We start from the raw sequence: 23,585 nt of genomic DNA, 5'->3' as shown, positions 1-23,585 counted from the left end.
AAAAGGCATAACCTTAAACTGGTAGAGGCTTCCTGGGGTGGAAAATGCAGTTTTCTCCTTGGCATGGTCTGTCAGAGCTTTTTGCCAATAGCTTGATCTTAGGTCAGATGTACTGAGGAACTTGGCTGAACCAAGTTTGTCCACCAGCTCATCTGTCCTAGGTAAAGGGTGGGCATCAGTCGTGGTGACTGCATTAAGAGCTCTATAGTCCACACAGTTTTGCAACTCCTTGGATCCTGCCTTTGGTACTAGAACAACTGGACTAGCCCATGGACCTCTAGATGGCTCTATTACCCAGAGATCAAGCATCTTCTTGACCTCCTCCTTTATGTGGGTTCTTACTTTGTCTGACATCCTGTAACCTCTGCTTTTGACAGGGAGAAGTCACCAGTGAGAATATCATGCTGGCACCAAGGGGTCAAGCCTGGTGTAAATGAAAACAGGGAGGCAAACTGATTTAACAGAACTTTCCAATCCTCCTATTATTGCAGAGTCAGATCAGAAGAGAGATTAACTCTTAGTTTTCCATCTAAAGGCTGTCCCCTGAGAAGGTCAGATAGAGGTTCACTCTCCTCCTCCTCATCAGATGCTAAGAGCAAAGTTCTGGTCTGGATACATATGCCTTTAGGCGGTTAGAGTGAAAGAACCTAGATGCCTCCTTGGGATAGCCCAAGTCCACTAAATAATTGACCTCTCCAAGTTTACCCACAACCTTGAAGGGTCCTGTAAGGCCCTTTGCCTCATAGGCACCAGAACTAGCTGGTGTGGAGTAAACTCAACCAGGTTGGCCTTCTGGTCATGCCAATGTTTAGCCAGAGCCTGACCTGCTTTCAAGTTAGCAGAAGCTTCCCGTCATCATTTGTGTCATTCTCCTTAGGAGACCTAACACATAGTTAGTGACTTTCACTGGATTGAGGGAAGGAGCACTCTCCAACCCTTCTTGATTAGGGCCAACTGACTTCTACCCGGAAGACCATAGAGCAGCTCAAAGGGGCTGAAACCAACCCCTCCCTGAGGGACTTCTCTATAAGCAAAGAGAAAGCTTGGTAGTAGGTCTCACTTTCTTCTAAGGGGTTCTTCTAAAGCACCCATCATGCTCTTCATAGTTCTATTAAACCTCTCCACCATTGGTTTGAGGATGGTAGGCTGTTGAGAACGTTTAGGTTACTCCAGTTTTTCCACATGGCTTGCATGTAGTGGGACATAAAATTGGTCCCCCTGTCTGAGATAACCTCCTTAGGAAAACATACCCTGGTAAAAATAGCAAGGAGGGCCTTGGTCACTGCCTGGGCAGTAACAGTCCTCATAGGTATGCCTTCAGGATACCTGGTAGCAGGGTCTACAACAGCCAATATAAATCGGTTGCCTGAAGATGTGGGAGGGTCTAGGGGACCAACCGTGTCAATCCCTACCCTCTCAAAAGGAACTTCCACCACTGGCAGGGGCACCAAGGGTGCCACGTTTTTGGCTCCACTCTTGCCAGAAGTCTGAAAAGTGTGACAGCTACAGAATGTATCTACATCAGACCCCATCTTGGGCCACTAGAAATGGAGAAATCCTTTCCTTGGACGTCTTAAAGCTCAGGTGAACCAGCTAAATGAATCTCATGGGCTAACTGTAGAAACTGAGGTCTTACCTCCTGAGGCACTACAAGTCTTCTGTAGTCTCCTGGGGTAGTCTCAATAGGCTCACTGTAAAGGAGGCCATCCTCCCAGTACAGCCTGTGCTTTCCTGGCTCTTGCCCATCCAGCTGGGAAGCTGCCTGTTGGCGAAGTCCTTCAAGAGTAGGACACTCTCTATGACCTCTGCTGAAGTCTGTCCAAGAGGGGTCCACCTTCTGCAAGCAAAGTCTGCAGCTCAGGATGGTCTTTAGGATCCAGATCTCCTCCAACATAGGGAAGGTACTGGAAAACTAAGAGGACTTACCTCTTATGTAGCCTTGCTAGCTCCCAGTTGAAACTTGTCTTGGTTGCCCTTGCAGAGTTGCTTGCAGCTTTGCCTCTCACAAGCCCCCCAGCTTGTGGCCCTACAGTGATTTCATTTTCTACAAACATTTCTAAAACATTGTGCAAGACTTTCCGCTCATGTAGACTTTTGCTCAACTAATATTGACTGTCCTGGCTCCCTGAAAGACTTGTCTTACCTCGGACTTTGTTCTTTGTCTTTCCCCAGAAAAGGGTTCATTTACTTTGCATTGGAGGGTTTTAAAAGTGTATTTGTTAACCATTGTTTTCTCCCTCTAAAACCTTTCCTTTGATCTACCACTCAGTATTGCTCTAAATGTGCCAGTGATAAATCAATGTCCAGTGTCCTAGTTATTTGGCACCTGCGGGTGTAGGAAGTGTCTGTGCTATCCCCAATGGGTATCTACTGGTTTAGTGAAACTGAGTGTATTTATTGAATTACATTTTGTTATTTCTCCCTTATAAAGAAGGCTTCTTCAACTAACTGTTACATTAATAATTGCTTAACCAAGAAACCTTGTGTATAAGTGTTTATTTGAATAACTGTCATTGTGAAACTGTGTTACAACCTTACAGCTCACATTGACCCCTGTTGAGATGGGCCTGGCTGCTCAGTCACTCTACCAACTTGTGTAGTACATGCTTATACCAAAGGTTGGGTTAACTATTGCCAAGAGGACAAGGCTGGTGCAGCCTCCCACAAGTTACTGCATACAGTCTTTCCCAATAGATGCAGTGAACCACAACGCCCTGATCGCATGTCTCCGTGACACCCTGGGCATCACTGATCAGGCCCTGGCGTGGATAACCTATTTCTCCGACCGCCCATCGCAGATGGAATTGGGGTCCTCTCTCCCCTCTCTACATGCGGTGTCCCCCAGAGATCTAACCTATCCCCTGGTTTTTCAATGGCTACATGGCCCCCCTGGCCCGTATGATCGCCACCTTCACCACCAACTTTCAGTGTTACGCGGATGATGCGCAGCTTTCATTCAGGCTACCCTCTGCCTCTTCCTCAGTCATGCCCGACTGTCTGCAATTCAGTCGTGGTGTGCTGCAAACTATCTCTCGCTCTCTCTTTTTCTCTTTCTTTCTCTTTTTCTCTTTCTTTCTTTTTCTTTCTTTTTCTTTCTTTCTCTTTTTCTCTCTTTCTCTTTCTTTCATGTATATATCGCAGACATCTCCAAAAGGTCCCCCTACCAGCTGCACCTTCTCAGAGGTATCCTACCTTTTCCTCCAGAGGCCTGGTCCCATCTAGGCTGAACTACTGCAACAGCCTCTTTCTCAACCTGCCCTCTTCTACCCTCTGTCCTCTTCAACTCATCCACAACAGAACTGCAAGACTTATCCTTGGCCTCAAGCCCGGGGACCTTCATCTCTCTGGCGTTGAAATCCCTTCACTGGCTCCCCGTGGTGGCAAGGATGAAGTTAAAGACCCTTTGGCTTTTTGGGGTGCAACGCTCTCTTCCTAAATACTCTCCTTCCCGAGCCCTCTGCTTGTCTTCCTCCAACTCCCTGTGGGTGAGCCGCTTCTCCAAGCAGAGACTGGGGGTTGGGGGAGATCTTTATCCACTGCAGGTGCCTCCCTCTGGAACCGCCTCCCTGCGTCGTGAGCCGGATCTCAAGTTCCGGAAACTCTCTTCGCCTCATTCTCTCCCTCTCCTCTGCTAACCACCTCTTTCTGTGCGCTCTCTCCTCCACTTCTGCTTATTCTCGCTAACTGGCTGCCTGGTGTACCTTCAGAGCCTCACAGGTCCCACTTGCTCCTGCGCCTTGCACTTGCCACAGCACTACTACACTTCAGTTACGACCCTTGAGAGTGGTATTTCTCTGCACTGAACCCATGTTCTGACGGCACTGCGCTCACTTGGTCCCTATTGCCCCCCCCCATGCACTTCCTGTTCTCCTGCATGATCTGAATGTACCTAGTAAGATTGTTGTCGTGTCTTCCCTATGTCTTCCCATCCATGCATGGTTGTGCTTTGAAACACTTGTGTATAAGCGCATAATAATCAATGGGTGACCATTTTGTCAAAATGGCCCCAGTCTTTTTTCGCAATTTTCTGGTTGTGGGGTCTTTCTTGGGTTTTACTCTGCGCGCCAAGCCAGGTTTGAGCCCTTTGCTCGTTTTTGCCTTTGGCGGACTTCAGTACTGAAACACGCCTCTGGCTCCAGTTTGTCTGGAACGGCAGGAAGTGAGCGAGGTGTCTAAAACTCCTGTCCTTTAGTCTCTAGGAATGCCTGAATGCACCAAGTCCTGATTGGCTGGCTGTCCTTTCAGGACAGCCACCCTGCTGTTTTGAGTTGATGACCTAGGCTATGTATGAATGGGAGAAACCTGATTACAAGGCAAGGGATTTGGGACTAGAGGTCGAGTCGACCACTGGGAAGAACACCGGACAAAAGGAGTGAACGAAGCTTGCTGCTTCCTCCTAGACCTATGAATTAACAGGTGAAGCCCTGCTGCTGTGCTGAAACTCCTTTTTCTGATCAACAAGAGAAGCTCCAGAAGGGACGACTTCTTCCCTTGAGTTAGTGGGACTAACTAGTACTCCCCTGGACCATCTTCCATGCAGGAACCAAGTGCCAGGGGTCGAGAAATTCGTAGTCGTGTGCAACGTCTGCAATCCGGGCAGAAGCTCCAGGAGTCTCCTAAGGACCCTCCAGAAGCAGGATGACCAGAGCTAGAGTCCCCTCACCAAAGTGCAGGACACAAGGAGTGTCTTCCTTCAGGAAGCCCAACCGGTATCCAAGATCCCCGGTGGTGCTGTTTACTGAGGGCAGAAACCACGAAGTGCCGCTGATCTGGAATGCTTTGTGGATATCCTTTTATATAAAAATTGAAGAGGGTGGAGGTGAGAATACATCCCTGTTGGAGACCTCCAGATGTTGCAATCTTCTTGGTGAGAAGACACTCTTTGTTTAATTTAACTTGAATAGAAGTATTTGTGTAAAACTGTTGGATATGGGCAAGCAGATGGTTTGGCATTGGTTACGGGAGATGGAATCAAAGACTTGCTTGAAATCTATGAAGGCACAGTATGCCGGGTGATTATTTTTGGATGACTTTATCTTTTGTAGCTGTTATTGCTAATAGATTTACTGATGTGCCAAGGCTTGCCACAAATCCTGATTGAAACTTATCGGTTTATTGTGAAGCTTTTAAGCAGAGGTTGAGGTCTCGGAGAATGAGCCATGCAAAGATCTTACCTGCGGCATCCAGTAAGGCGATGGGACTGTAATTCTCTGGGGCCCTCGCTGTTTCCTTTTTTTAAATGGGAATGATTATTTTTCATGTAGACTGATTTCATTCTTTTTTATTATGTTCTGAAAAATTGCTACTAAGAGGTCACATTTGCTTGTCACCTCATGCTTTTTGGGAGTAAGCAGGAGGGACATAGTCTCTGCCGCAGTAAACCAAGACGTGAAATGCTCACACCATGCAGCTTCACTAACGACATTAATCATAGTGGATCCCAGATCCCATGTTTCATTACAGGCTCTCTTAATGAGTGCCGACAATTGGCCAGCATTCTTTCTCCGAAGTGCAGATAACATCTGTTTGTAATTTGAGCATTTCATGTTTTATTTGGCTCTTATATTTATTGCGGATGACTTTGCACCATTGCGTGGAACTGGAGTTTTTTTCTTTTAGTGGTCTGTCTAATTTACTCTCTCATTCGTTTTGAGACTCTGAATTCTAGGATCGTATTTTATTTTCCTGGTGTCGCCAAGAGACATCCAGGATATTATGGCCACTCTTTTTGGAGGGAATTGTGCGAGAAATTTTCAATTTGATCTATACGTTTTAGATACAAAGACATAATCTTTGAGGACATGTGATTCCTGTGCTATGTTGGGGCTGGAGGGATATCTCCTGCTTTCGTACCATTCAACAAGATGAAGTCTCTTGTGGTCCTAGTTTTGAGCCATTGTTAAGCCTGATTTGACAGCACATCATTTTTTAAGTTTCCCCTGCAATGATTGTCGCGGATATCGAGGCGTCGCTTAGGATAGGATCCAGCGTGTTCCTTATTTTCTCAAAGTTTTCGTCCGAGGGTTCCAATAAATGTTCAGAATAGCTATTGAGGAGCTTACATTCAGATCAGACATGGGGAAGGATAAGTTTAATTGTATCCCCAGAGCTGGATTAGCCCAGGCTTGTAGGAACGCGTGAGTCGAAAGTTTTACTGCTGTTAACATTCACATTGACGGTCTGCCCATTTGGTGTTTTATGGCTGGAATCCAGCAAAGATAGTAGCCGGGCCAGGTAGGCTTGTTTAATATCCAAGTTTCTTGTAGCAGAATGAGTTCATAGTTGGCTAGCGAAAAAGAAGTATTAGTATCCTTTAGATGTTTATAGCCTCTTGTATTCCAAATCTCTCTTTTCATGGGCAACGGTATAGTATATTCTTGGCTCTAGTTTCTATCTGTGATGGAAGAGCTGAGCCGAGCTTTGGAGAGCCATGCCCGTTTCGATTTGGGTTGTGCAGGCATAATTGGACCTTTTCATGTGACCTGAGTTGCCCATACAGTTTGTTAAAAGTTGTTGCTCAGGACTCTGTGTTACTTGTTGTTGAATTTTTTACTTGAGTTTGAGGATTGTGAAGAACTGTTTTAATGGTTTGATACTTTGAGTCCAAAACCTTGAGTTTTCTTCAGCATCTAGAATTTCTTTGACAATTAAGGACGGAATTTTTGCCTCAATTGTGTCCATATGTTTATTGTTGATATATGCAATGTCTGTAGATTGAAATCAATTGCAGACTGGGAATTAGTTTGAGTACTTACGTCGGGAAAGGATTGTGACAATGTCTCATTTGAATTTTTAGGCAGTCACTTTTGTAAGGATGGCGTTCCATTTTATTATGTCGCTGGTTAGATGCATATTTTCCTATTCAATTCTGGGGGTCAATACTTGGGCTTAGTTTCAGTATTGCATGTTGTTCTAGTACTATGTAGGGCTTGTCGGTTGAGCAGATGCGCTGTCAATGATTGCTCGAGGGTACAGAAGTTGTAATCATAGGCCTCCTCTGATGCTTTATTAAGGGCCTGTGTTATTAGGGAGAGGTTTGAATTTCTTTGGTTCTTTTCGTTTGGCAAAGAGTGACTTGGAGGAGTCTAACGATTTTCAAAGGCAACCACAGTGGGTGTTCCTGGTTCAGGGTTGAATGTTTTCATCGTGGGCGTGGCATTTATTGCCAGCTGTTCCGCTACTTGTGCAGAGAGCGAAGCAGCCCAAAGCGTTCGAATGACGGTGTCCATGGATTTGGAACGCTTTTTGGCTTTGTATTGCTGTAACCTCATCAGAGAAGCTAATCCAGTGGGATTGGAGCTAGGTATGGGGGGGGACAGATCTGCCTAAAGTAGGGTATTTGCATACATCGGCATGGCGGTAGTTAGACGATAAGCCATTCAAGCAAACACCTAGGGTATTCAGGAGTTGATAGGTGAGTAGCACAGGGAGTGCTGCAGGCTGCACAGCGAACAGCACTCTACGCTGCGCGCTGCCCCCAATATTTATGGATGCGTTCAAGTAGCGGGCGTGGCCAAAGCCCGGGCTGTAGAAAAGTAGTGAAATAAGGCCAATTAAAGCAAGTAACAGTCAGATGTTATGATCTATTGAGCTCTGGTGGAGATTTAAACTTAACCAGCGATAGAAAGGAGGTCCAATTCCAATAAGGAAATCTCGAAGGAGAAGCAACGTAGCTACACGTAGATGGGAGGCAGTCCATGTCCACAGCAAACGGCACTCTCTGTATACTCCACTCAGATTGTGCTCCAATTGATTTTGGCTGTCCTGGCTCCCTGCAGCCTGTTCTAGTCATTTGACTTTTATATTTCCTGTCCCTCGGAGGTGATAATTTGAACTATTATTGCTGGGAAAGGTTTTTGTCTAGACTTCATTGGAAGGTTTAAGTGCTCACATGCTCTGAAAACCTGTTAAACCTTTTTCCTTCCCTTAACCTTTTCTTTCTGCAAACCTCAATCTACAGTGTACTAGTGATCATATAAATGCTTGTTAGTGAAGTAACCTCAGGTTGTAGAAAGTGTACAAAGCCTCCTCTAAAGAGTATCTACTAGCTTTGTGTTGATTCTGTGGAAAGTTTTTTAAAGTAGATTTGTTACTTATACTGCCCTTTTTAAAGAATGCGTATTTAAAAACGGATGTTAAATAACTATAACCTTGAGTGCAAGTGTTACTTGTATCTGCAAATTTCATTGCTACAGCTCTCATTTACCCCTCTTGAGCTAAGCCTGGCTGCTCACTCACACTACCAACTTGTGTAGTACAGGCCTATACCAAAAGGTGAGTTACCTAATACCAAGAGGACAAGAGTTGTGTAGTCTCTCACAGGGTTACATCAATTCTTGCCTAGCACCCTGCTGCTGAGTCTTATCTGGAGAGATGTTTACTCCTTCCACTGGGCCATTTTTGGTAGACTTGCTTGTAGAAGGTCTACTAGATGCCAACTTTCTCACTCTTCCTGGTCAGATTGCGGATGTTGAGAATTCGTCTTGGAAGTAGGAAATGGCATCTGCTAGCTCAGTCATGGTGCCAGCTGAATGAAGTTTTATACACTCAGTTCTTTCAGTCTGTCAATTTTGGATTTGTTCAGAGATAAACAGTAAACACTTTCTTTGTTTACACAGTTCTAATTGCATGATGGGTAAATCCCTTTTGTAACTCTTAATTCAATGTAGTGCAATACACAGAGGCATGAAACCAGTATCCACACTCCTGAGCACCACTTTTTTGGTGGGGGGGGGGCAATTGAATCCCTCAAGTCAGGAAGACCTACCAAAGGGCCCTAACCACCAGGATTAAGGAAAATCACCCCAACAGCTATTAAATCAGGTTTTATTAATTGTATATAGTATTAGCATATACTGCCACTTGATACTCCTATACTGTAGGCTCCACCCATTTCATGTCCAGGAATATTGTGCCATAGCATTTACAGGTCCTGGAGTACCTACATGTGATATCTCACATCCCAGAAAACCTGTTAATCAATTCTCTTAAAATACATTGGCCATATAAATTGCTTATATTAACTGCCTTCTGTGGTAAGAGGTCAAGATGGGCCCCTCCTCTCTGCCAACCACTGCTGCGACAATTGGGTTACCAATTTGTAGGGTTGAGTCTTTGATTTCCTTGCCAGAATTATGATTTATCTTGGAGAGCTAACTTGTATGCACCACCACCCATTCCCCTGCAGCCCTCAGATTAAAGGGAGGAATGTTCCACCCAAAACAGCTGGGAATGATGTTAATGTACAGTGTAGCCCCATTTGTATACTGCATGTGAAGTCTGAAGTGTTGTCTTATACCAAGCACTGTTACCCTTTGGGTGGTTTCCAGGTGCTCGTGTGGCTCTGCAAGAAAAAGGGTGGGCTGAGTTAGCGACGGTAGAATGATGGGATAGATCCAGAAGAAACAGGCGTCTGTTGGCTTGCAGATGAGTTGATTGCCCTTACAGATACAAGCCAGTGCACGCAAAGGCCCAAACCTCAGTTGTTGTATGTTTATGTTGGGGGTGTGTTTCATGCGTAGTTTGGATGGTAGATATGGCTGTGCACACTGGTTTGTTGTATCCTCGAGGGGAAGGTCCAGTGCCTGGCATTGTTTGCTGTATACTCCTAGAAAACTGGTTCTTCAACTCAGAACTGGACGAAAACAAATGAGCAACACCCCTCGGAATGAACACACATATGGCAAAACGCAGGACTAGACTGTACCACAAGTGCAGGGAGGTGGAGAGACTGCAGTGAGGAGGGGTGGGGAGGTGTTAGACCAGGGTGCACCCATTCCCTTGGAGGGCCCTACCAGAGGCCAATGAGATAGATTGGAGCATCCTAGGTTGAACCACAGACTGGGCATTTGAGTTGAAGAGGAAAGCGTGACGACTGAACAGATAAATCATGGGGCCCAGGTAGCTCAAGAGGACAGGGAAGAGGACCAGGGAGGCGATGGCGGCTGCACAACAGGATATGCCAGGGGCCAGAGCGGTGTAGACATCCATTAGTCTGAACACAGAGGTTGGAGGAGGCATCGCCACTAAATCGCCCTGCAGTCAACCCACAACACTGCACACCACAATACGTGATGCTGGCAGGGACGCGTACCGCAGGAGGACAAAGCGGACGAAGTACGATGGAGCTCCACAACTACGGCACTAAAAAAAAAACTCCTCCCTCAAAGATCTCTGCCTTAATGCCAGTAAGACAGAGAACCTTTTCATTGGGGAACCTGCTCCCTGCTCCCCCCCCCCCCTTCCCACACATCCAACTCTCTGGCCAACCTCTTTGGCACCCCCTCTCCCCCTTTTGTGAGGATAAAAACCTTGGTCACCTTTGACTCCCCTCCCCCTTTTCTCTGCAGAACGCAGACCTTGCGAAGTCCAACTGCTCCACCTCCTCGGAGGCATTCTCCCGTTCCTCACCTTCCGCAGAAACTCAATGGCTCCAGAGCACTGGTGTTCTCTAGGCTGGACTACTGCAACAGCCTCTTCCTCAATCTACCTCTTTCTTCCCTTCACCCTCTCCAACCAATCCAGGACAGGTCCAACTCTCTGCAGGTAAGACACATCTACAAGCAGAGTGTGGAAGGTAGATCCCCCTTCTTCGGCAGGAGCCTCCCTCTGGAATGGCCTCCCTGCCCCCCTCAGACTTGAGCAGCTTCACCAAGTTCTGGAAACTCCCAAGACACCCCCCCACCCGTGCTAATACCTGCCCCCCCGCCCCCTGTGCTAATATCCCTAATGTTCCTTCTAAGTCTCCAGGGGCCAGGTCTTCCTTGACCAGGCCCCCCACCCCTTCCTAGCATCCCTTCTAGCACTTGCCTCTGGGATGCCCCCCCACCCCCCCATATGCGCAGACCGGCCTGAATCTGGTCCACAGCTCCTCCTTCTGCACTTCTCAAAGCTCCTGCACTTGGCCTTGTTGTTCCCCTTCAAACTCTAAACCAAACACAACCATACCTATATTGCCCAACAAACAACACACACTTATTACAACAACGAAACAAATCACACATAGCTTCACACAACAGCACGTTACAGCTACCGACCGAAAAATTAAACCTACGCTCAACAAACAGTGTAAACCGAACTGAAGCTGCCAACAGCCCATCACAGCTCGTGCTTTTTTCCCCCCCATACAGTCCTACTAACTTACCCTACCCTCTTGGTCTTCAGATCCACCAGGGGACCACTCCGGTGGTGACAGTGCTCGGTATAAATATCCTTTAACATAACATATATAAATGTAAGTTAAGTCTGGTGTTTTTTTTAAAAAAAAATAATTTTGTGGTGTAGTTATCCTATATATGAGCAAACCTGTAGTCTATATTAAGTCCAGTCAGCAATGATAGGAATGTGTTTAAAAGTTAGATCAATGAATCCCCTGTTGTAAATACCTACGGGTGAGCAGACTCTGAAGTGGGAAGCTTTCCCACTGATATTAGTGGCAGAAGGGCATGAATTCTGGCTAACCAGGTGTCCAGACAGTCTGACCCGGAACGCCTTCAAAGCCAATTAATCGGTTTGCCATAACACTCCATTGGCTGGGATTGTGTCAAATCCTCGAATCTCTGCCTCCTCTTTCCAGTAGAAAAGCATAATTTTGTTCAGGAGGTGAAGTGTGATCCACCGGGATTCTGCATGTAACATTCCATCCATAAACCCTTTGCAACGAATTACAAATCTGCATTTTATAATCTTAAAATAATGCAATTAACTTTTTTTGTTGCAGCTATCGGTGCAGAACTAATTCGGGTCAAGCATAAAATGAAGGAGCAGAAGGAAAAAGAACGGGCCGTCTATGCTAAAATGTTTGCTTCATAATTTTGTAATGCACTGGTAGACTGTACCAGAGGCCTTTCACAACAGCCCCTCTCATTGGCATTCGTTTTTGTCGCATTACACCAAAAAGTCCTGTTTCAGAAAATGTAGTTACTGTTGTGCTAACAGTCACAATGTTTACAACTCATAACCCCAGTCTTGTTTTCCCCATACTTCCTAGAAAAACAGGACTGTTATGAAATAAATGTGATCATTTTATGATTTTTAAGTACTGTTTTATTTATATAGTTTGACAATTTTAAACTCAGACAACTTATGCCTGTTACTGTACACTGGTTATGTTTTGGTAACATTGTCAGTAATTGCAAAAGAAATAAAAAATTACATTCATCTTTGCAGTTTTTATTATCGTATAAACATTGTCTGACATTCAACCAGAATTAAATTAATACAATGTGCCTGCATGCAATTCTTTAAGAACACGAAGGTGGGTTTGTAACTAATTTTTCAATGCACAGCTAGTTTGTTGCCGTCTGAGCTCAACGTATTTTATATAGTCTAAAAACATTTAGAAAGTAAGTCAATGATGATGGACATTTCTAATGAAGGGATTCCAAATGCAGAAAAATCGGTGTCGGGGGCAACAGTCTGTAGGTAGTAATATGGTTTCTGGCAATTTGCAGTTGACTTATTTTCAAAACCCCTTTTTGTAGCAAATTACAAGACTTTAAACTGTACAAATCTCCCCTCTACCCTCCCACCACCAATCCGACCAGGGACCGTTTTATTTACAGCAATACAGATCATAAAAAGCAAACTTGGTTGACTGGCATGGATTTCTCGTAAACTGATTCAAACATATATTTGTACTTCACATTCCGTTATAAGCAGGTCCTCCTCCACCTTCCGGTACTACCCAGTTAATATTTTGGCTGGGATCTTTGATATCGCAGGTCTTGCAGTGAACACAGTTCTGAGCATTGATTTGCAACCGTGATCCTTCACCAGTTTCCAAAGGTACAAATTCGTACACACCTGCAAAGATATTTGCATTAGTTGTTTGATACATATGTTTACAATGGCTTGCAAAAATCAATATTGCTTTTTGTGCAATACACACCACTCTGGCTTTAAAAAACAGTAACCCCTCTACTGAAACCATATTACCCAAGGCAGCAGATCAGTATGGTAACTGGCCACCAGCCACAGTTTTGATATGTTATTTATAACGCGCCTGTACACAAGTGTTTGTAAATTCTTTAAAAAGGGCCGTGGAGCAGTCGCTGTTGGGTACGTTGTTTTCTAAAGTCCAAGTGGGGTTAGACTGACTTATCTCTTGGTTTGAGGGCCCCAACTTCTAATATAGGCCTGTACTACCGAAGCCTGGCTGCTCTGCCACTCTTCTGACTTATTTTAGGAGGGAGGAATGTGAGCTGTAGAGCAGTACAAAGAAATCGGCACCTACGCAGATCCAAGGAAACACTTACTAAAAGGTATATCAAAAATAGTTGTTTATTTTATATATACCTCTGTGCCTCCACTCAATATGTAAGAAGACTCATCGTGTTGACTTTTTAATACCAGTAAAATATGCAATGCCAAAAACATGTACTTGTTGACTGCACAGGTGCCGCCGCCAATTTACCAATGTAAGAACATACATTATGTTGACCTTATGTGAGTAATAAATGCGATGCCAAAGAAAGAAAATGTCCAGGCTGCCTACCCTATTGTGCTATAAACCCCTGCCTCCATGTAATAACATTAACCAAGTTGGCTTTGCCCAATAATACCAGTAAAATATGTAAAAACTTCCATGATACAATGCCTCTTGCCTGGACTACAGCCTTGCATGCACACATTCATACCCATTTACTCACCAGTTGGCGGCTGGTGATTAAGTTAACTGAAGGGGTGTAAACATTTCCCACAAATATGCCAGAGCATGCGAGCGTAGCGAGTGAGTTCGAACCAACTAAAAGTGGTTCAGGGGTGGGGAAAGGTCCCTCTGTCCACAAGAAATACATTTAAATACTAGGTTAAAATGATGCGTTCTCCAGCATGGGGTCTGGCATGGATTCACATGCTCATGAATATTCCCCGTCGTCAGGCTGGGAATCCTCGGTAAAGAAAAAACCAGTATCAGTTTCGTTTCTGATCTGTCTTTCGTAGTAATAACCAATCACTGGTCTGTGCGTCATACTGACCACAGCCAATGACTGCCCTCTACCTAAGCACCGCCTCTGGCAGCCATCTTCAGATTTTTACCGCACGTTCATGTGTTGGGATCCTCGTGCTATTGCTCTCGAGCGTTAGTGCTATTTTTTTCACGTTTTTTCTCACATCCCTCAGCTTCTCCTGGAGGTAAAGGCGATGCTCAGGAAGGGCGCCATCAAACTCGTCCCAAAGAGGCTTCGGGGCTCCGGAGTTTACTCGAGATACTTCCTCGTGAAGAAGAAGACGGGAGGATGGCGCCCCATCCTAGACCTGCGACGTCTGAACAAGTTCATCAAGGCGCAGAAGTTCCGGATGGTCACCCTCCAGCACGTCCTGGGTCAGCTGGAGGAAGGAGACTTCCTGTCGTCGTTGGATTTGGAGGATGCCTACTTCCATATTCCCATCCTAAAGGGGCACCGAAAATTCCTCAGGTTTGTGGTCCAAGGGCGTCACTACCAGTTTAAAGCCCTCCCCTTCGGACTACGGTCGGCACCCAGGGTATTCACCAAGTGCCTTGCACCGGTGGCGGCGCAGCTGCGCCGCGAGGGGATCCACGTCTACCCCTACCTGGACGACTGGCTCATCCGAGCCAAGACGAGGGAGCTCGCCGTGGAGCACACGGCAAGGACCGTCCAACTTCTCACGGACCTGGGATTCTCCGTGAACTACGCCAAGTCCCACCTGGTACCCGCTCAAAACGCACTGTTTCTGGGAGCGAAGCTTGACACAGTGTCCCTTCTGGCCTCCCCGTCGGAGGAAAGGACCAGGTCCATCCTGGGCAAGGTACAGCGGATGTTGGTTTCCGACGCGGCCAAGGTGAGGTCCATCAAGTCCCTCCTCGGAATGATGTCTTCTTGCATCTACCTCATTCCCACGTGCAGGCTCCGGATGCGCCCGTTGCAGGAGTTCCTGGACGCGCGCTGGATCCAAACGACGGGCGGCTTCGAGGAGAGGATCACACTCGACGAGAGTTTCCGCTGAGCGGTCCGGTGGTGGGGCAACCGCGCGCATCTGACGGCGGGCATGGACTTCCAGACCCCAGACCACCAGGAGACAGTGACCACAGATGCCTCCCTGGAAGGGTGGGGAGCGCACACCGAAAATCTGCACGCGAGAGGCCTTTGGCTCCCGACGGAGAAGTCCCTCCATATCAACGTCCTGGAGCTCCGTGCAGTGTTCTGGGCCCTCAGGTCCTTCCTTCCGTCCCTCAAGGGCAAGGTGGTGAGGATCTTCACCGACAACACCACCACCATGTTTTACATCAGGAAACAGGGCGGAACCAGGTCCCCAGCACTGTCCAAGGAGGCGCAGGACCTGTGGCATTGGGCCGTCGCCCAAAGGATGTTTCTGGTGCCGTTTCATCTGGCAGGGATAAGAAACACCATCGCCGACTCACTCAGCAGGGAGCTGCGCTCGTGCCACGAGTGGGAACTACGGCAGGATCTAGTGGATCGCCTCTTCCGACGGTGGGGCACACCCCAGATCGACCTGTTCGCGACGGCGACGAACTCCCAAGTGCCGGAGGTTCGCCAGCAGGTTTCCCCAGGCGAGGAGCATGGGCGATGCTTTCTCGTTCCCCTGGGAGGGCCTGTTCCTCTACGCGTTCCCTCCTTTGCCACTGCTAATCCGGCTCGTCAACCAGCTCAAGAGGTCACGGTGCAGGATGATCCTCGTCGCACCTGCGTGGCCGAGGCAGATATGGTTCCCGGACCTTCTGGACTTGTCAGCGTCCCCGCCAATCAAGCTGCCGGTGGACGCGGATCTACTCTCCAGGGAAGGAGGCGCCATCCTCCACCACGACCCGAAATCGCTGAACTTGCAGGCCTGGCTCCTGCAGCGCTAGAGTTTGGAGGATACGACATACCGGCCGACTGCAGAGAGGTTCTTGCAAAGGCCAGGGCGTCCTCGACTCTTAAATGCTACAGACACAAATGGAAGAGGTTCTCTGTCTGGTGCCACGCACAGAAGATTAACCCTCTATGGATTACGGCTCCCCAGGTACTGCCGTACCTGCCGACGCTGGCCAAAGCTGGACTGGCACACACGTCCATCAAGATTCATCTTGCTGCGATCTCCCGATACACCAGAACCACGGGCCGGACGTCCTTGTGGTCTCTTCGTCTGGTGAAAGAGTTCATGAAGGGACTGTTCAGATCGTTCCCGCCATTGAAGGCTCCTGTCCCGGCGTGGGAGCTCAATGTGGTGCTGACCAAGCTCATGGGACCTCCGTTCGAGCCTCTGCACTCGGCCCCGTTGAAGTTTCTGTCGTGGAAAACAGCGTTTCTTGTGGCCATCACCTCCGCACGACGGGTGGGAGAGATCCAGGCCCTTTCCTGCAAGGCCCCGTACTTGACTTTTCACGACACGAGGGTGGTGCTCAGGACGCACCCCTCCTTCATGCCCAAGGTACTGTCGGACTTCCATCTCAACGAACCCTTGGTGTTGCCTGTGTTCTTCCCGTCGCCTTCGTCGCCGGCTGAGAGGACTTTGCACTTGCTGGATGTGGCTAGAGCGCTGAAGTTCTACGTGGACCGCACGAAGTGTTTTCGGAAGACGTCACAACTCTTTGTGAACTTTGGACCTGTCAATCAGGGGAAGGCTCTCTCGAAAGCTTCCATTTCCAGATGGCTCTCCGGCTGTATCATGTACTGTCATCGGTTGGCAAACCGACCGCTGCCTGGCCGTCCGAGAGCCCATTCCACCAGAGCGATCGCAGCTACCACGGCGTTCCTTTCTGGTGTGCCCCTGCTGGACATATGCAGGGCTGCTACGTGGAGGTCGACGCACACCTTCACGAAATTCTACTGCGTCGATCGGGATTCCAGGGAGGAGTCCAGGGTCGGCCAAGCAGTGCTGCGCAACCTGTTCACCTGAGGTGAGCCTGGTGAGGAGGTAAGATGCTTAATGTTGAGTTTGATGTACTGCTTAATGTTGAGCCTTTGCCACCTCCCGTGGTTGTGCATGTGTGTACTGCTATGTATTCTTTATTCATGAGCATGTGAATCCATGCCAGACCCCATGCTGGAGAAGGAACAAGTTACTTACCTGTAACTGTTGTTCTCCAGCATGGGTCTGGCATGGATTCACATGCGAACCCTCCCGCCTACCCCTCTGCGGCTCTTCACTTGGTCATACTGCCACTTCACGTGCTTCCAAATCTGAAGATGGCTGCCAGAGGCGGTGCTTAGGTAGAGGGCAGTCATTGGCTGTGGTCAGTATGACGCAGAGACCAGTGATTGGTTATTACTACGAAAGACAGATCAGAAACGAAACTGATACTGGTTTTTTCTTTACCGAGGATTCCCAGCCTGACGACGGGGAATATTCATGAGCATGTGAATCCATGCCAGACCCATGCTGGAGAACAACAGTTACAGGTAAGTAACTTGTTCCTTATATAGCATGCTTTCTGTGAAAAACGGATTTAAAAAAAAAACAGAAAATGCTGCAATTCACCAACCGTGCACAGCAGCATTTCCATATTGCCTTTGCCCACAATAAATGTATTAAACAATGTCTGCAATGGCTGCGCCCATACATGTCCACGTTGGCAGCACCTATGTTTCTGATGTTTGTTAATCTGCTTAGAATCACATGCTGTGCATAGTCTGACATTCAGTGGTCACTGCAGAGTATTGCATTTTGTTTTTCGTAGTGGAAAAGGGGACGTCGACAAGGTGTGTCTGTAACACTATCCCTATAGTGACGTGCGGTGTACCCACAATCCCTCACGCGTCGAGGTCCCTCCGATAGTTCTTTTCCGCCCAGATATTGGTCGCCTTTACGCGGAGCTCCTCGAGAGACATTGCAAATTAATTTACTCGACCTTTGATGGTTCCTTATTAATATCCATTACATAGATCCCCCCCTCGACGTAGCTGAGAAGCTGTTTCTCCGCCGAGCAAGAACTGCCGAATATGTGGCCTGGCCGGCCAAAAGACAGTAGGGAGAGTGGGGTTGTGGGACATTTCTTGTTTCTCTCTGAGAATGCCTTTCCTCTCGGGGTTGTTATCACAGCTAAATATTTCCTCGGCTATGGAGAGGACACCCTTCAGGTTTTGCCTGCGTTGCAAATGCAAGTTTGCCTGGAAAGACTAGCATAAACTGTGTAACCGTTGCTTGCCCCTCTATCACAAGGAAGACGGCTGCGCGGCTTGTCAGCTTCTTAAGCCTAAGACTTTAAAGGACCGCAGGGCCAAGAGGTGGGCGGCCTACGCCATGTCGAGGTCCGATTCCTCACCCACCGCCGAAGAAAGTGACTAGGAATGTGATAACCCGACATCAGTTTCGGAAGTCGTAGATGTCTAAGGAGCGCTTGCGCTCCTAGCCTGTCCCCGGCCCCGACAAGCTCGACTCACGCCCTGCTTACTGGGATGTACACCCCGGCGACACTGACGCACACAAAAAACACTCCCATAAACACATAACCCACGGCTCTTCGTCGAAGATGAAGAAACCATCAGCGCCAACGGAGACGCAGGTTCCACCAGCGTCCTCCTCAGACCATAAGAGTCTTAAGCCCCCCCTCCAAACGCGACCAGCGACTGGGCTTCCCCCAGATAAGGGTGCTAGCCCCAAACCACCAGACTAAGCGCTCCGTTGGAGAGCACCCGACGCCCGTAACGTCGAGACCAGAGCCCTCCACAGACAGATTAATCATCGAGAACTTGGAGAGGATAGTTTCCACCGATAGCCAGAGGCAGACGACGAAAGATATGTCGAATACCGCTCAGAAGGCTAGAGAAACGCCAGAAGGAAGGCAGGAACTGCCCCCTTCATCTAGAGGGACTCCTAGCCTGCCAGAAGGCTTTTCAGACAGCGACGTAAACCTTTCTTCGACGTTATGGGATAGGTCAAAGCGTTTTCAGGCTGAATACCCCATTTTCCCACCCCCAAACCGCCCAGGGGTACCTCATGAGACCCTGGAGAGACTCTGTATGGAGAGGTTTATGGAGACTCAAAACCTACCAACACCCAAAAGGGCAAGAGGGACACCAGGGCTAAATTCCCTAGGCTGTTTAATCCCTCCCAAGAGGATGTACATTTATATGACCTCACTGCAGAGGACCCCCCCCACTTCCAGGAGGAGGACGAATTTTTAGGCAACGAAGAGGAACAAAACCCAGGAGGAGGAGGGTTTTGAAGGTAATCCAGATATAAGTGAGGGGGGCTTTGGAGAAGACACAGAGGAAGGTGCTTCACAGCCCTGGCTGTCCCCATCAGCGTTTTCGGACCCTGATGCCCTAAAGATGTCCCCTCCCAAGGACTCACCTAATAGGAACACGTCACCTATAGACTATCAACCTACATTTAATGCACTACTACGCAAGGCAGCAGCGCATTTCGGAATAGACACTGGGGAGATTTCTCCTGACATTGACTTTGTGGAGAAGGTAATCAAGGAGAAACCCCCTGTCAGCCAAACCATTCCCCTCCTCGCCTCAATAAGGAGACACATTATCCCTTCACTATCTACCCCCGCGTTGGTCAGAGGGGTCAACCCGAGGATAGAAAAACTATTCAGTCCCTCTCCTTCAGACCCGTTGTACGTCAGGGACCACTCTGTACCAGACTCCCTAGTGGTGACAAATGCAAGGAAAAGAGCAGGGGTCCCGCTGTCAACCAGCGAGGCACCACCAGATAAAGAGGGTAAAAAATGGTATGCCCGAGGGAAGAGGATCACAGCCTCTGCTGCTTTTTCCGCAAGGATTGCAAACGACTCCTTGCTAGCAAGTTACGCAGATGCACAATGGAGCAAGCTACTTAAGGACATCGAGGAGGTGCCAGAACCCCTACGTACACGACTTTTGGCCACGATTACTGAAGGGTCCCTAGTCAACCAAAGCATTGTGAAAAACACTCTGGATGCTGCAGAAACGGCTGGCTGTTCCCTAGTCCAAGGAATACTCAAACGCCATGTCTGGCTGCGTAATTTGGGGTTTAAACCTGAAACGCAAGCATCTCTAATCAACAAGCCTATAGAAGATGCCAAACTCTTTGGGAAGGCGGTTGATGAGGCACTAGAAACGGCAAAGAAAGAGTTTGACACCATCAAAACCCTAGACCAGATTTCTAGGCCTCCTAACAGACGTGGCTATGGCAATAGGCGCTTTTTTCAAGGCCAACACCAGCAGCAAAATCGGCAGCAGCAGTACTCTGCAAACAACTGGTCCTCTAACCAAGGTACCAGTGGACAATACAACCAGAGAGGACAACGCCGTGGCAAAGGGAGAGGTCGGGGTTCCACCCCTAGAGGTTCCCAAGCCACCAACACCAAATGACTCGGAAGATTCGGGTCCCCTCCCATGCACCGCCGGTCGGGGGCCGATTAACATCCTTTCTTCCAGCATGGGAGGGAATAACATCAAACCGCTGGGTACTATCAACCATAGCCCGCGGCTACTGTATAGAATTCAACAGTTCCCCAACGTATAGACCCCCAAGGGGACGACGCATGACACCAGAACACCTCGCCATCCTTCTGCAAGAAGTGGACCAGCTACTGGGGAAAAGGGGCCATAGAGGTCGTTCCTCTATCTCAGTTAACGGAAGGTAATTATTCAGTGTACTTCCTTGTACCCAAAAAGGACTTAACCATGCGCCCTGTACTAGATCTGCACCCAGCAAACAAATTTGTCAAACCTCAAATTTTGTATGGTGATCTTACAGGAAGTGATCCCCCTGCTATCACAAGGAGATTACATGACAACACTGGACATGAAAGATGCATACTTTCATATTTTAACGTTGCCAGCGCACAGGAAATACCCAGGTTCATGATAGAGGGCAAACACTACTAGTTCAGAGTGCTACCCTTCGGCATAGCATCAGCACCGAGGGTATTCACGAAAGTACTGGCAGTGGCAGCGGCCCACCTGCGCAGGTTGTCCATCCCAGTATACCCTTACCTCGACGATTGGCTCATAACGGGATTCTTACGTAACATGCTTCTCAAATACCCAAAAGACTGTAGACCTTTTTGTTCCAACTGGGCTTCTCCATCAACGAGAAGAAGTCCAGCTTAGACCCCAGCCAGATCAAACAATTCCTTGGGGCTCTAATTCAAACAAAGGACGGCCTTGTCTTCCCCTCCAACAAGAGGGTCCAAAACATGCTGTTTCAGATCCATCAATATGTGGCAGCTCGAGAGGTGACGGTACGCACAGCAATGCGCTTGCTAGGAATGATGGCGTCATGTATTTATTTAGTACCTCAATCGCGCCTGCGCATGTGTCCAATGCAAGAGAGTGGCTCAACAGCCAGTGGTGTCAGGCCAGCGCACAATGGGACGATCTAGTGGTGGTGGTCTCGCAGGCCTTGGTTCTCTCGTTACGGTGGTGGTCGAAGGAAAACCTGGTAATAGGGAAACCATTCGCCACCCCCGCAGTGGAAGCCACTCTAACCACAGACGCATCCCTCACAGGATGAGGGGCTCACCTATCCCATCAGACTGCTCACGGAGTGTGGACTCTGAGCGTAGCATCCAAGCACATAAACTTACTGGAGCTAATGGCTGTGTTCAAGGCACTAAAAGCCTTCCAGGCACACTTACAAGGGAAGACAGTGATGGTCCTCACGGACAGCACCACAGCCATGTACTACCTCAACAAGCAAGGGGGCACTCGCTCTCCAGGACTGTCCAAGCTGTCCCAGAACATCTGGAAGTGGGCTCTCAAACACATGTTCCTACTGTCACAACATGTACCAGCGGAACTTCCCTCTGCCCTCAGAGTACGAATGGCGGTTACACGAAGACATCGTCTTCGACGTTTTCACGCAATGGGGATTCCCAGAAATTGACCTGTTCACAACTCTGGAGAACTCACAATGCCAAGGTTACGCCTCCAGGTACCCCCAGAACCAATCCAAGGGGGGAACGGTCTATCGATTCCATGGTCAGGGAAATTTGTTTACGCTAACTCCCCCACCCGACTCCCCTTCTCAACAAGATTGTGCACAAGATGCACCAGGAACAAGTTACCATGATACTAGTGGCCCCTATGTGGGCCCGGCAGCCATGGTTCGCTCACTTGATGGAGATGTCTCTATCTCCTCCAGTGAAACTTTCCTGCCCGTACAACATGCTGTCACAGGACAAGGGCAGGACAATGCATCCATGCCCTCGGACCATGAATTTAGCAGCCTGGCTCCTGAGACCATAGAATTTGGACATTTACAACTCCCGCAGAGATGCATGGACATCCTCAGGGAGGCTAGAAAGCCTAACACTTGTCACTGTTATTCTAGCAAATGGAAGAGATTTGTCATCTGGTGTAGAGGAAGAAGCATCAACCCGGTTGACTCCTCTCCCACGCACATTGTTCTGTACCTGACCCATTTACTGGACTCGGGTATAGTGTTCAATTCTATTAAAGTCCACCTAGCGGCACTTTCTGCATACACCACTTCGCAACTTAGTGTCATGGTGGAAAGTCCCAGTTATCAAAGCCTTTATGGAGGGGGTAAAGAGAATACACCCTCCGATAGCAAACCCAGCTCCCGGCTGGGACCTAAATGTGGTACTTACCAGGCTCATGGGCTCACCCTTTGAACCCATGCACAAGGCAACTCTTAAGGACCTCACTCTTAAGACTGCTTTCCTAATAGCTATCACCTCCATTAGGCGAGTAAGTGAACTACAGGCTTTCTATTCTAGACCCCTTCGTAACAGTTCACAAAGAAAGTGGTTCTACGCACACACCAGAGGTTTGCACCGAAATTCATCTCGAAATTCAATGTCAACCAGTCAATAGAACTACCAACGTTCTTTCAAAACCCTTCAAATTTGGGAGAAAAAAAGCCTGCATACACTTGATGTGCGCAGAGCTGTCATGTTTTATATGGAAAGAACTAGACCACTAAGAAAGACTAATTAGTTCTTTGTCTCGGTGGCAGCAAGAAGAGAAGGGGATGCAGTCTCAAAGTCCACTATATCTAGATGGATTGTTCAATGCATCACTCTGTTACACTCTTGCTAAGAGAGAACTACCCTTCAAGCCAAGAGCACACTCTACTCGAGGCACTGGGGCATCCATAGCATTCATTGCAAATGTTCCTCTCAAGTCCATTTGCAAAGCGGCAACCTGGAGTTCTGTACACACCTTTACAAAACACTGTCTAGATGCTCACTCTAGATTTGATTCCCAGATGGGACAAGCAGTATTAAGACATCTTTTCTCTACTGTTCCTTCTCACAACCCACCTCCAACTCCGGGTACTGCTCGCTAGTCTATGCACAGCATGTGATTCTAATCAGATTAACAAACATCAGAAGACGATGCATTACTTACCGTAAAAGCATTTCTGATGGTTGTATCTGCTTAGATTCACATGCTGTGCATAGTCCGACATCCAGTGGTCACTGCAGAGTATTGCATTAATTTGTTCATAGTCGAAACGGGGACGTCGACAAGGCGTATCTGTAACACTATCCCTATAGTGAAGTGCGGTGTATTGTCATATGCCAGTATTTCCATATAAGAAAGAACATATTCATTTTTGCTTTGGACATAATGCCAGTAATAAATACTTTAAGAAAGTATATCCAGGCTGGCTCAGCCAATTTATGCCAGTATCCCTGCAGAAGACCTACTCCCGTT

At 47.9% G+C, this 23,585-nt stretch overlaps 2 protein-coding genes across 2 annotated transcripts in view; one reads left to right on the top strand and one right to left on the bottom strand.

Moving 5' to 3' along the window:
- Positions 1–12,159, top strand: part of PPID (peptidylprolyl isomerase D) — a 149,440-nt gene extending 137,281 nt beyond the window's left edge. Inside the window, exon 10 of the mRNA XM_069631340.1 lies at positions 11,720–12,159. Within this exon, the coding sequence (XP_069487441.1) occupies positions 11,720–11,811 (92 nt within the window). The 3' untranslated portion in view covers positions 11,812–12,159. The remainder of the gene's footprint in view (positions 1–11,719) is intronic.
- Positions 12,053–23,585, bottom strand: part of ETFDH (electron transfer flavoprotein dehydrogenase) — a 920,962-nt gene continuing 909,429 nt past the window's right edge. The window contains exon 13 of the mRNA XM_069631338.1: positions 12,053–12,804. Within this exon, the coding sequence (XP_069487439.1) occupies positions 12,641–12,804 (164 nt within the window). The 3' untranslated portion in view covers positions 12,053–12,640. The remainder of the gene's footprint in view (positions 12,805–23,585) is intronic.

This window comes from Ambystoma mexicanum, chromosome 6q (genome assembly GCF_040938575.1).
Source record: "Ambystoma mexicanum isolate Mex_15411 chromosome 6q, UKY_AmexF1_1, whole genome shotgun sequence".
In the NCBI taxonomy this organism is placed as follows: Eukaryota; Metazoa; Chordata; class Amphibia; order Caudata; family Ambystomatidae; genus Ambystoma; species Ambystoma mexicanum.
Note: the sequence above shows the minus strand (reverse complement) of the source record. Positions and strands in the feature narration are given on the sequence as shown.